At 46.8% G+C, this 13675-nt stretch overlaps 1 protein-coding gene across 1 annotated transcript in view; it reads right to left on the reverse strand.

Annotated features, from left to right (window-relative positions):
- Nucleotides 1-2726: 2726 nt before the first annotated feature.
- Nucleotides 2727-13675, reverse strand: part of NUP98 (nucleoporin 98kDa) — a gene marked incomplete at its 5' end in the record, with an annotated part of 29082 nt that continues 18133 nt past the window's right edge. The window contains 12 exons of the mRNA XM_010295388.1: nucleotides 2727-2944; nucleotides 3106-3217; nucleotides 4128-4282; nucleotides 4778-5019; nucleotides 6456-6677; nucleotides 7217-7359; nucleotides 8876-9019; nucleotides 9220-9377; nucleotides 10009-10278; nucleotides 10591-10814; nucleotides 11621-12041; nucleotides 13342-13495. Of these exons, the coding sequence (XP_010293690.1) occupies nucleotides 2727-2944; nucleotides 3106-3217; nucleotides 4128-4282; nucleotides 4778-5019; nucleotides 6456-6677; nucleotides 7217-7359; nucleotides 8876-9019; nucleotides 9220-9377; nucleotides 10009-10278; nucleotides 10591-10814; nucleotides 11621-12041; nucleotides 13342-13495 (2463 nt within the window). The remainder of the gene's footprint in view (nucleotides 2945-3105; nucleotides 3218-4127; nucleotides 4283-4777; nucleotides 5020-6455; nucleotides 6678-7216; nucleotides 7360-8875; nucleotides 9020-9219; nucleotides 9378-10008; nucleotides 10279-10590; nucleotides 10815-11620; nucleotides 12042-13341; nucleotides 13496-13675) is intronic.

Here is a 13675-nt window from a genome sequence, read left to right on the forward strand (position 1 = left end):
CCAGGCTTAGTAAAAGAGCAAGGAAGGGGAAGAGGAAGGTTATTGCCGTTTGTTGAGAACAAAATCCTGGGAGGTTAAGTGACATGACCCAGGAGACAAAGCAGTGAGTGGCAGAGAGGCCCCTGCCACAGAAGTGCCGGAGCATCTCCCCAGCTCTGGCCATGCAGGACACCACCAGCTCCTGATCTCCCGGCACCTCCCTGGCACCATTCCCACACAGCAGATGCCAAGCAGCATGCTGATCAGTTTTAAGGCTGGAGGTTTTGATTCCAGGCAGTGAATTATTCATCCCCAGCCTGACGTCCTGGCTGTGCTGCTCCTCTGCCCAGGGCAGCAGCTGGGTTTGCAGAGAGGCAATTACAGTAATGGAAGGAGGCGAAGCCGGACTGACCTGGCTCCCTGTATAGTGCAGTGCATCTGGTATCACGTTTAAGCACAGCGATGCCAGCAGGACAGGACAGCCACCCTGCCTGGGCGAGGCGGCACAAACGGCCGCTGCTTTTACAGCATTTGGTGACCAAGAGCTGGCACTGGGGAGCGGGTCCCCCAGCCCTGTTGCCAGAAGTGATCGTCAGGCACCCAGTTTCACCCCATCCCAGGGAGCAGAGCTCTGTATTTGCATCCAGCCAAGGATGTTTATCTGTGGTTTATTTGACCCCTTTTTGAGCACATGTACACAGAGTTTTCAGCCTTGAAGAGCCTGTTCTGAGTGGAAAGACACTTCCCGCCATTTGCTGTCAAGCTGTAACCTGGCCCCATCCCTCCCCTTTTCCAAAATCCCTCTTCTGCAGCAGGACCTTTCCCCTGCCCACACAGCCTCCTGTCAGCCCTCTCCTCCAGTGCCTGCAGCTCCCCCCATCCTCCTCCTGCTCCAGGCAGAGATGACTCTTTCTCCCAAGGCTCTGAAGAATGTCCCCTTGCAGGTCCCTCAGCAATTCGGGGCACATCCTGCCAGATCCCCCAGAGCTGGGCCACCTGGCCCAAGCACTCGCTAGCCTCACCCCTCTCCAAGGCAGGTCTTCCTCCCTCTGACCTTTCCCCCTGGGCTCAGGGACCTGAGGCTGCTGAAGGCCAGTCTTACCCCTGAAGACCAAGATGAAGACAACAGCCAGTACTCTTCCCCTATCCTTTGTGACATCCCCATCCCCGTCCCACCCTGAGGCACCTTGCCCCAGTCTGCCAGCACTGATGTGCCTGTGAACGCCTTTGCTGTTGCTCTTCACGTCTCTCAACAGATTCTGCTCCTGGGAGACTTCAGCTTTCCCAGCACTCTGGCCACATGAGCTGTGCCACCAGCCAAGCCCACCCAAGCCACACAGGTGGGATAAGTCAAGGGACACATGCCAATGGAACCAAAATCTCACTTAAAAAGCAGAGGGAACTGTGGGAATACTATAAACATTTTATTTATTGTTTTCAAAAAGACAGGAAAATAATCTAGATCATTTATTTATAACTTTTTTTTAATAAAAACCTTTACATAATCCTCATGCATAAAGACCTTCAAGGAGCCAACGCAAAGCGGCACCAGGCAGGCTGGAAGCCGCTGGGGCAGGAGGTGCTACTGCAGTAACCCTGAAACCAGAGCAGACAAATAGACAGCTTTTTTCTTTCTCTTCTTCAAAAAAAAATAGTCGCTTTCTAAACAGAGCAAGAGTAAAGACTGTACACACCAGAGCACATTGACACAGTCAGCTGCTCGCTTGCGGGATGTTCTTGCACTTGATGGCAGCTCTGCTTGATTAACCCAGCTGCGCAGAAAACCGATGACAGTGTGCACCAGGCAGCGCCGGCACACACAGCAGCACAGCTGCACCTGCCCCTACCTATCTGGGCAGCCGCGCCGCGTGCGGTGGTGAAGAGCGGCCCGAAGTGCCCAGGAAGCCAGGCTGCTCTGCTCCTTGTGCAGGTGACCTCCTTTGGCAGTTTTGCTTTTGGCGCAGTTTGCCACCTCCCATCAGAAGCCTGGAGTCCTGGAACGCGGCAACTATTAGGACAAGCTCCTGTGTTTTACTGCGTGCGGGGCCCACGAGATGTCTGTCCCCAGAGGTCTGCACAGCACAGAGCTTGCCATAAGGCACACGCTGAGGTGTCACCTTCCCTTCTCCTGCAGCAGGGAAGTAGCTTGTTTTGCTTTTGGAGATGGAGGACAGGGAAAGGAGAAACACAACACATTCACAGGTCTCCAACTTAACAAGAGAATGCTGAAAAAGACACTTCTGAACTTAAGTTTCGTCTCTGTCACCCACCCACAGAGCAAACTTTTACCATAAAGCCCCAGTTGCTTATCTGCGGTCAGTTCAGGTGCCCAGTGTTCAACGGTTTACCAAGTGCAGTCCCACCAAAGTGTGAGACTGCCCACGGAAAACTGTCCCTGAACTTGCTTCACCATCCTCTGCACTGCAACGAAAGGAGTGAAAAGGATCTGCCAGGAGATGAAGACCACACCGTGCCCCCCTCCACAGGTACAATCTCGCCTGCAGACCAGTTCGGCAAGAGGTGCTTTATTGATTCTAGGAAAATGTTTGGTTGAGGGTGCCAGCCAGCGAGGTCCAGCCAGTCTCAATGCTCCCCCAGGTTACAAAAATTCCTGCGTTAGCCCACATACTAAAGCTGTTTTACACCTCTGTGGAAAAACCTGCGTGGCTAGAGAGGTTGTTCACCCTCAGAACAAGGGTAAGGGTTAACAAATGGTAGAAACTGTCCATCATGGAAGGGATTCTTCCTCAATGAGTCACTACTGTCAGCTCCCGTAGGTAAGACTGAGTGAGGCTGCGGAGCTCCTCCAAGGCATAGTCTTCTGGCATAGGCAGCCGGCCGATGTGGGGAGCGAGCAGGCGAAGAGGGACACGCTGCAGGTCCGGCGTAGAGTCGGAGAGGGGCTCTGGGGCGTGCTGCAGGCTGAGGACCACCCGCAGCAGGTTAGCAATGCGCTTGGCCATATCTGGAAAGAGCAGGTAGAGGCGTGTTTCTGCATGCCCCGCACCACGCTCAAGCAGGAGCTGGCATGTGAGCACTTACGTGCTCATGCTGCAGAGCTGTGAACTTGAACAGCGATTCAAGGGGAAATTTTTGGGCAAAGGCATTTGGCTTATGTCACCATACCTGACTGAGCCAGGCGGTCCTTCGCGCTGTGGCACTGGATCTGCTCTATCCTGTTGCAGAGCGATGTCACTTTGGTATGTAACCTCTCCAGCTCGTAGGTGGAACAATCCAGCTGAAAGTAAACAAAGAGAGTCAGCGTCCGAGTCAGCCGAAGCCTGTCAGCAGAATCACTCGCAGTTTCAAGTCGAGTTCACTAAGTGAATTGCTTGAGTTCACTAAGCCCAATCTATCCAAGAGAATACAATCTATGCTAAAATCTGTTTGAAGTTAACACCTGAAGTGGGGGAAACAGGAAGCCTGGAACTGAATTAGAGGGGACTGACATGCAGACTGCCCACTAACTAGGGAACTGCTAGTTTTGTTTCTTCTCCTTCAATTGTCTCACTGTCATGCTACACAGAACACGTTTGCAGGGCAGAGCCCACACCTTATTCTGACAGTATCTATGAAATCTGTATCTTCAGAGATGTACCATATTCTGTTTGCTAGTGTCTGCAAAAGGGCAACACTAACATTACAGAATCACAGAATCGTTTAGTTTGGAAAAAATCTTGAAGATCATAGAGTCCAACTGTTAAACTAACACTGCCAAGTCCATCACTAAACCATGTCTCTAAGCACCACATCTACACATCTTTTAAATACCTCCAGGGATGGTGACTCAACCACCTCCCCTGGGCAGCCTGTTCCAATGCTTGACAACCCTTTCAGTGAAGAAATTTTTCCTAACATCCAATCTAAACCTCCCCTGGCACAACTTGAGGCCATTTCCTCTCGTCCTATCACTGGTTACTCTGGAGAAGAGACCAACACCCACCTCACTACAACCCCCTTTCAGGCAGTTGTAGAGAGTGATGTGGTCTCCCCTCAGCCTCCTCTTCTCCAGGCTAAACCACACCAGTTCCCTCAACCACTCATCAGATTTACATTAGCACTGAACAGTAAGTAAAAGGTTATTCTAAAAGCAAGACTCTGTATGAGCTTCCAAAGCATAGGGAGACAAATACAATTGTTTTAGTTACCTGTTGAATCCTATCAAGCATCTCAGTAACACGGATGTAATCTAGGTAGACCAGCCCCACCATCTCCCAGTCCTGGATGAGTGCACTACGCTCTGGAGGGGCAAGATCTTCCAGGAATCCTTTTAGGTACTTGTAGTTTTCATTAATAATAGCATCTACAGAGAACAGGCATGTTAGTAACAGAACAAAAGGGCTACTTACAAGTCAGGAACATCGATTGCTAAAGATAAAGCAACTGATGCAGTGTAGTCTCAGTTTTTTAATTCCTTGACACGATCAGCCACGGCCACGCTTACTTGATTTATGACCTACAAAAGGCAAGTCTGATGCCATCCCATTTCCAAGAGTGGGGACACCCACAGGATCAGCGCTCCAGGAATGCTACCACTGCCCTTGTTCCCTGAGGCAGAGGAAGGTGAATGTGCAGAAAGTTAAGCACTGCCCTTCTCACGTGTTTGCAGTGAAGAATCATCACACCAGGTATCAAGTGAGAGCTGTTTTGAAACAGCCAGCCACTCTCTACTAACCTTGTTACTAGAAACGCAGCCATACCCCTTTACATTATTGAACGCCCAATGGCTTCTGTTCCTACTGTACTTATGTGTGCTGCTCAAAAGACACAATGAAAACGATTAGGAGAGCAAACTCACCTGAGGCTAAGTGCCTGACAACCAGCTTATGACACTGGTTCCAGTGCCCAGCCTTGAACAAGAAGAGGGCTTCTTTATGCTTGTCGCCCTCCATCCTTGCTCGAACTGCCTTTGCTTCATGAATCCACTCCAGTGGGATGCAGAGCCTCTGCGTCAGAAAAGACTCCTTGGCCCAAGACTCTGGTGTCTCAGAGAGAATGCAATGCCGATTTAAGAGTTCACGCACTGCCTTCTCCCGTATACTGGGGGGAAGAGGACAAGGCGTTATTCCAACAAGCAATCCTTATATCACTCCATCTGGAGCCCACAGCACAGGAAAGACCTGTTGGAGGAGGTCCAGAGGAGGCCACCAAAAGGCTCTGAGGGCTGGAACAGCTCTGCTGGGAGGACAGGCTGGGAGAGCTGGGGGGGTTCAGCCTGGAGCAGAGAAGGCTCCAGGGAGACCTTAGTGCAGCTGCCGGGGCTGAGAGGGGCTGATAAGAAAGACAGGGACAGACTTTTTAGCAGGGCCTGTTGTGATAGGACAAGGGGGAATGGGTTTAAACTAAGAGAGGGCAGATTCAGACTAGATCTAAGGCAGAAATGTTTCACAATGAGGCTGGTGAAACCCTGGCCCAGGTTGCCCAGAGAGGTGGTGGCTGCCTCCTCCCTGGAAACATCCCAGGTCAGGCTGGACGGGGCTCTGAGCAACCTGCTCGAGTTGGGGATGCCCCTGCTCATGGCAAGGGGGTTGGACTAGATGGCTTTGAAAGGTCCCTTCCCACCCAAACCCTTCTGTAATTCTAGAATCAGAAGACACACTTCAATACAAGCAGCCAAGGACTGAACAAGGCAGCAGTGAACTGCATTATACTTATTGGCGACGGCAGAGGCACAGGCGTAATGGAAGGCCAAAGCCAGCCTCGCCAGGCCTTGAATAGTCTTACTGCAGGATATTAAGAAAAGTTCTAAATATCATTTGAATTACTTCAGTATAGGTTAACCACTAAGAAAGAAGTCATCGCTAGTGTTTAACTTTTTAAATGCTGTAAGCCTGAAAACATTTAAGTATGATCCAGGCCCCTAAAAGTAATATATAGCTCTATTTGAAGTTATCGTTTGGAAAAAAATTCTATCGCAATGTATGAATGGTAGCTGTAAACGTTAATAGCAAGAGACACCTTTCTAGGAAAGACGTATTATTTACAAGTTTAAGACAATTTTTTGTTAAGTACGTATTTCACAATAGAAGCAGAACAGGCATTTTGGTGATTTCCAAGCTTTCCTTTGAAATACACTTCCTTCTGTTCAGCTCCAATGCGAACAGTTACAATATTTTGCATTAATGATGTTTTCAGGACAAGTTCTTGAGCACAGTAAGCTTGCTGAGCCACAGACAAGATACACAGCCCTAGGATAGCAAAACGACTACGACATCTGCTTCGATAGCACAGTTCAGGAGTTACAGCCACTACAGTCATTACAATACTACTTAACATCCAACAAGACATTTAACTAAGCAGAATTATTCATGCTACTTTGTAATCCCGGCACAAAATTTTTACAAGTGGCATGAAGTTCTCCAGCTGTGCAGTTACAGTTTAGTGTGAGAGAAGCCATAATTACGGTATATATAACAGGTCTTTAAAACAGACACACTATTTTCAAGGCAAAAGGAAAAACAAAACCTTTTACTCACTGCGTATCAGGCTCATGCAGCAGTATAAAAACAGCCCATTCCCAAAGACCTTTGCTTTCAAGCTGGGCAGCATAGCTAGCATTGAGCACTCCTTGACTCTGCTTGAATAGATGGGTATAATTCAGGGCTCTGAGCACTTCCCACAGGTGCCAGCTGAGACGATAGTCCAGAGGGTCAGATGTTACACTCCTGGGATCAAGCAGCTGGTTGAGATCATAATGCCTGTAGAAATGCAACATGAATAGTTAATTGTGTCCATGTAACAAAAAATCATGAATTGGTGCTACTTAGCTCCTTCCCTTCACCCACCTCCTATTATTCCACATATGTGATTTACATGGGTGGCTTTTTTGAAAAAAAAAAAAAAAAAGATAGGAGCAACAGTTAAAATACTTCTGCTCCTTTTAGTCTGCATCCAGATTGTCACAATCTCTTCTTTTGCCTGTGTTCCTCCTCCAGATTTCTCAATGCCTTCAAAGGCAACTATGGTGAAGCATGATTACTGCATTCTTCAGACATAGAAAACATGCAAGAAAAAGCCCACAAACATGCTCCAAAGCTTAAGTTTCATCACCTATACCATCACCAGCAGTGACAGTGTCACCACGTTCTCAAAGAGTGTACATACAAGGCAGATTGACTACTGTATGTGGTTCAGTAAGCACTGAAGCTGATTTCATACCCCTGGTTTGGGAATTCAAGAAGTCACTGAACTGATCAAGATTTTTCTGAATAGTTTTTGGTACTATTCGCCCACTTACCTGTCACTGTAGAGCTTTAACAAATGAAAACAAACATCTCTCAAAGGCCTTCCTGCATTATCGTCTTCTTCAATCGCACAACCAGAATCTTCAAGGTAAGGAGGCAGAGGACAGCAGGCATATTTTTCACACTCTGGTGTGTTCTAAAGAAATAGTTTTAACACTAGGTTTAAAAATAGCACTCTGAACAAAACTGCTCTCTGAATTCCACACAGAGCTTTCTGCTTCAAAGTAGAAGGTGCACCCCAGTGCACTTGCAGTTAAAACTTACACAGCAACTATATACTAACATGACACTAAAAAGAAAAAAATAAACCAAAAATACTTTGGCAGGCTTAATTTCATCTCACACTGAGCTCTTAAAAGCCACTGTGTGGTGGTACAGTCAGTTCTCACATACATGCAGCTTGTATTCCTCAATGTTTTTTTATAGCTGGAAAACCACATATGACTTGATGGAATGAAAGACTCTGCATCCCTGCAGGCTTTCTCTGCCTCTGCAGAGTCTGGACAGCTAAGTGAGCAGCACTGAACACACCGCGTCAACAAGAATTGTTTTACAGAGCAAACTGCAGGAGAACTCTTGTCTTTCATACCATCTAACTAGTCTGGGTTACCAAAATCCTCTTGACATTTTCACTGCTGGTAAGAACACTAGATCTGGGTTTGGAAGAGCATTCCATATCCTGCTCATTTCCAGTTATTAGCCCTCCTACACAAAGCTCTAGAAACAATTTTCTTCCACATTATTGGGCTGCAGTGAGACCACCACCCCCACAAGCTAACCTAGTAGCATTACCTTCAGTTCAAGCCACGATAAAACTAAAGCTCGGTGTTTTGAAGTGATGAACACATTATACTGACATACTATGTACAAAGGTAACACTAAATATACCTGTAGGTATTAAGCACGCATCAGTTAGAAGTCACCAAGACACGATGCTGTGCTTGGGCTATCTTTAGGCATCGAGATCAAGGGCTGAACTAGCTTTAGTTAAATGATTAAACACTTTTTTGAAGAACCCTCTGTCTTTCTGCATACAGAGCCTGATGCCTCTACAGCCACAAACAAGGCTTTGCGTAACGCATGCAGCCATGCACTGCCCGTAGCACAGCTTCCACGTTTGCTGTAGAAACAGCAAGTGTAACTAACAAGGTGTGTGGTTCAAGCAAAGAATATTTTGAAAGTCAGGCAGCTGAGTACTACTCATCACACTGGGAAAACTGACCAGCTGTCCAGCTCCAATGCCCTTTTCCTGCGGCTGGCCACTACTCATCTTCCTAATTTTGTCTTGCTGTCAAACACCTGGAAACACTCAGTGGGAGATATGCTTCAAATAAGTCGCTGCCAGAACACCCTAAAGAGTAGGTCCTAAGCTTCTCGAGTGACTAGGATTACCAACAGGTTCAACCCCAGTGCTTTAATCGCATTCCAGTGGGGGAAGGAACATTCCTATCAAAGTGAACTTCTGCAAAAACTCATCACTAAAGCTGGGGAAGGAATCCGATGCTGGGACAACTGAAATAATGAACCCATATGCAATTCCATACTCGGCACCGCCGCAGCGATATTTGACTGCTCACAGAAGTCTCAGTGCAGCATCAGACAGCCAATGGTACCAAGTAAGACCTCCTTTTACCCAGGCATGACTGACCTACCTGAAATGCTGCCTCATACATGGCAAGCGCCTTGGAAATAGAAGCTGTTGGAGGAAGCAGGTACCAGAGGTGGACAGCCATGCAACGCTTCCAGTCCAGCAATGAGCACACATTGATACTTATTCTCTCCGATAACTGCCACACCTGAAGATACAAATTACTAAGTTCAGTTCAAACTTACCACACAATGGTTGGTACTTACCAGGCATGCAACAGCATGAGGCTACATTAGTAAAAACTTTCCTTCTGCATACCACATGCTGCAGTCAAGAGCTACAGCTTAAACGTACTGCTGTCAAGGGGAAGTCAAGTCAATGAAGAAACAGCCCAGTAATACAACTTACAGGCTTTCCTGCAAGCAGGGCAAAGATCCGCAGTCTCTCTTCCTGGATGAAGCAGTCTGCCTGCAGCCTGTGCCAGTCCACCAGCTGCATGGTGAGAAGGTCCCGAACAGGCTGGCTACCTGCCAGCTGGGAGAGGAGCAGAGCAAGCCTGTGGTCACCTGGAACAGGAGACAACAGCCCATCAGGCAAATCCTCCTGCCTACCAGGGCCACAGCTATCTGCTTCTGAGTTGTGGGGCACTTTGATCAGCCTACAGCTGCACAACTGTTTTTCTGTGCACAGTTTCTTATGAAATAAACCATTCCATAAACATCTACTAGAATGGGGGCAGGGGGAGAAGAGAAAGGAACTGGAAGGACAGACTCCTCCCAAAGAGGCAAATGAAAAGTTTTAAGATTTGAGGTGACATAAAAGACCAAGATGAAACTAGCCACTAGGCTCTGAAAAGATACGTTTTTGAAACTAATGTAAAGCAGCTTAATAGAAGTTCAATTACAAATAATAGTAATTTTAAAAAGCATACAAAGGAGATACTATGCAAAAAAACAGTTCCCAGTGCACTACAGCAGCATCTCCTAACTCTACAAGAGCTGACAACTAAGCCAGCTTAAACATGACCAGGTACTCAAGCAGCAAGTAGACAAGCCAGCCTCCACCTTAATCACTGTCTCATATGGGAAAACTCCATACTCAGAATGGCCAACTACTATCAGCTCCCAAAGTTTAAATTCTCCTTATGTCTCTCTCTTCCCTTTCCTCACAAAAACCACAGATATTTAAGCATCTTACCTGACTGCTGTGCCAGCCTGCAAGCTTCACCAATTCTCTTCCCAGTAAGGCAGCTGAACACAGCCTCTGTGTGATTACCATGTCGAGACAACGAGACTTCCTCCTCAATTCGTCCTGCAGCAGTCTCTGACAGCCAGCGTGAGAAGGCTTTCCGACGCTCCAGAGCTAGGATGTATTCACTGGGTTCCTCCAAGCTGGCCTCTAACTCCTTCAAGTTCCCCCAAATTGCTTCACATAAAGTCCATGTCAGGCACCAGTGCTTCACAACAGCTGTCAGGACAAAGTTATTCAGTCATAAGGAGTGAAAACGTAGACAAAAGGCTATTTAGAGAAGACTCTCATGAGATTCTATGTACAATCTTGTAGGATACCCTTTAGGACTGTTACAAGTCGATGCAGGAAGCCAGTTAGCTCCCCACATGCAATCAGCCATGTTTATGCTTTCAGAAAGAATGCTGAGGTACAGTCAATTTTTCTGTCTTATTCAGATTTCTCTGCTCTGATGCAACCTGAAGTTAACCTGAACTGGACAGTTTTCCAGATTCCCTGTCACTATTGTGACAAGAATTATTCCATACTCACTTTCTGTCACAGCAGGATCCTCAGATGCCTTTCTAACCCAGTCAGCATAGTCGTGAATAGCAGAAACTCCTGGATTGGGTGCTAGAAGAGGACAGTGTTCATCCATATGGACAGTGCTGTGGTTCAGCTTTATCTCCAGAGGGATGAGATACAGCTGTTTGTCGATCTTCCGTTGTTCTAAGCTCAGCTTCTCCACATGAACCTTGAAAGAGGATTCTGAGAGTCTGGAGGGAAAAAGAAGGAAAAAAAACAGTAGTAATGTTCTGAATTGTTTTCCATACAAGTGAACTGCACTCATCACAGCACAGCTGCACTGTGCAGCTTGTCCCAATTTGAACATAAAGACAGTAAGACATACAATCCAAGGCCAATAGCTAGGTATGGAGAACCTAGTTACACAGTCTGGGATTCAGAACCAGACTTCGGCAAATACACCTCATTGAACTGGGTACTTCCAGCACTCAGGAGGCAATTGGCACACCTTACCACACGCCACTGCATTTTGTGAGAGCACCTCATTCTGCCAGCAAATCAGATATGCTGGAGAACATCAATTGAACAAGTGTTTTGGAGGACTTAAATGGTAGAACAGCTAGCTATATTCCAGTCAAGTTTAGGTATGGCGTTACACAGCCCAGGAGAGGTCTGTATACTGCTTTATATAAAAGCAGAATTGAAGGCATCTCAGAATCCAGAAGCTAAGCAAGAAATTTCTTCGGTAGTGCAGATATCCTCAGGGAGAATCAACAGCACATTAGAAGCCTCCTGGACAGCAATTTTGAACTTTCTCTCTTTAACGTTTTGCTGGGTGACAGTGTTATTTACTTGTTAAAAATATAACTACTCTTACTACGATATTCCAGTTGATACACAGATTTTTGTAAAGTAGCAATCTGAAGGAAATCTCCATGGCTAACATGATCTTGTACCACTTCCGCATATCAGAAGGAGTATCAACCTACAATCACGACTCCTTCAAAAACAAAGAAGAAAGCATGTCAGAATCATCCTAAAGGAAACTACTACTCACAATTTTGGAGCTACAGGAGTTGGCAGGAATCCATATTCCACGGACTCGCACTGAAGATCTTCCATTTCACTTGATGCACTCAACCGTTCTCCACAATTGACAAGCGTCCAGTTGGGTCCCCAACCAACACGAAATGAGCGCCCCATGAAGAGTGCCATATCCATCAGTAGCTTCCCTTTTCCGCTGGTGATGGACTTTTCCAGAGGTACAAGACCTTGCCGCCTGCGGACACCAACTGTTTTCATCTGTACCTCAGGGACTGATGGAGGTACAGAGAATGCAGACGCTAATGGAGAAGACGCCGACCAAAGGGCAACAGAAGGGGGGCTGCTCAAAGTCATTGGTCCCTTGAAATCTTGCAGAGCAGCACTTGGTGGTTGGAAAATTACATTAGCAAATTTTGACTGCAGCAGCCCACCAACTAGAGGGAAGAAGCAGGAAGAACGTTTAAGTGAACAGGGTACTCACTTTTCAGCAGTATATTTCTGGTAGTTTAAAGGTATTTCAGTACTTCTTGAGCAGCGAGTGAAAACATTTGCCATGGTTTGTAATGGTAATGCACAGCTAAGCATGATTCTTTGCAGTACTGGAACGGCAAAACCCATAGTGCACAGTGTGATTTGCATCATCTAAACTAAAGCACATGATATCACACCAAGAACAGTACACATACAGTCTCACTCCAAAATCTGCTGTTTCCAAAGAACTAATTTAACAGATAGTTATAGTTAGACCATCAGACAGAAGCATCTCACAGAGAAAGCAGACACCAATTGCTATTAGCAGGAGTAGAACTGAAACTGTCCCCACAGAAACATCTCAGGTCTGCCCATTTAATTCAGGAAGCAACTCCATGCCTGCTATCGGAGGTATTATTCCTACTGAAGTCACCAGTTAGCGGATGTATTGGGTGTAAATGGCAAGCTTTTGGCAGCGTGGGTGCTGCAAGGCTGCTCCCTGTGAGAAGAGTTCAGGGGCTGCCCTGTCCACAACAGACCCACCACAGGTCACAGCTGAGCCCATCGGGGGAGTTTATGGCACCTCTGAACCAATCTACAAAGCTGGTGGTGCCTCTGTGGGATCCTGAGAAAGGGCAGAACATGTCACATAGGCAGAGGAAAAAAAAAAAGAAAAAAAAAGAGTGAAGACAGCAGTGCAAGCACCAAGGTCAGAGAAGGAGGAAGGAAGGAGCTGCTCCAGGCACCAGAGTGGGTATTCCCCCCGCAGCCCTCAGGAGAGGGCTCATGCTGGCGCAGGGGAGAAAGCCGAGGAGGGAGGAGTGGCAGAGAGGAACTGCTATGGACTGGCTACAACCTCCCATCCCCACTGCCCTGCTGGGGTGAGGAGGAGGTAGAGGAGTTGGGAATGAAGGAATCTGAGCCTGGGAAAGGGGGGACGGAGTAGCAAGTGTTGTTTTCATTTATCTTTGTTTCTCCCTACCCAAACCTATTTAATGGGCAACAGATTAATTTTACTCAAGTCAACTGACACAGGCAAAACAGTCTCCCTGTCTTTATCTCGACCCATGAGCTTTTCTTCATACAATTTTCTCCCCCATCCTGTTGAGGAGAGGGAGTGAGAGAGCAGCTGGGTGGGCATCCGGCTACTGGCCAAAGCTAACCCACCACAGTGCACAACTGTTCTGCCATTATGTTCAGCCAATAGTAAGATTTTGCCTATTAATATTAGAATTAAACTCAGTATGTGGTTTCTTACAATACCTGAGTATCTTTTCTGTCCTTGTGATTTTGAAATAGGAAGCCTTGGAGAACAGATCTCTTGAGAAGTATCCGTTTTTACTGGTTGCTTCCCAGGATAATGATCCAGGATCAAATCTACATCATCTTCATCAGCAAGCAAGGAAGCTTTCATAATCTAAAAAAGCAGTAAGTCAAGCCTGCACATTAGCACTCACCCTCACAGCAGCAGCTAGCTGATCCCATCAGCTCCCTCCCCAACCAAAATAACTTCTGCATGTTGCACATGACCAAACAATACACTCATGTCACAAATATTTCAAGTAACAGTGAAGGCACACAGTTCAGGAGAACTGAA

Source organism: Phaethon lepturus, unplaced genomic scaffold (assembly GCF_000687285.1).
Source record: "Phaethon lepturus isolate BGI_N335 unplaced genomic scaffold, ASM68728v1 scaffold32749, whole genome shotgun sequence".
NCBI classification, from domain to species: Eukaryota; Metazoa; Chordata; class Aves; order Phaethontiformes; family Phaethontidae; genus Phaethon; species Phaethon lepturus.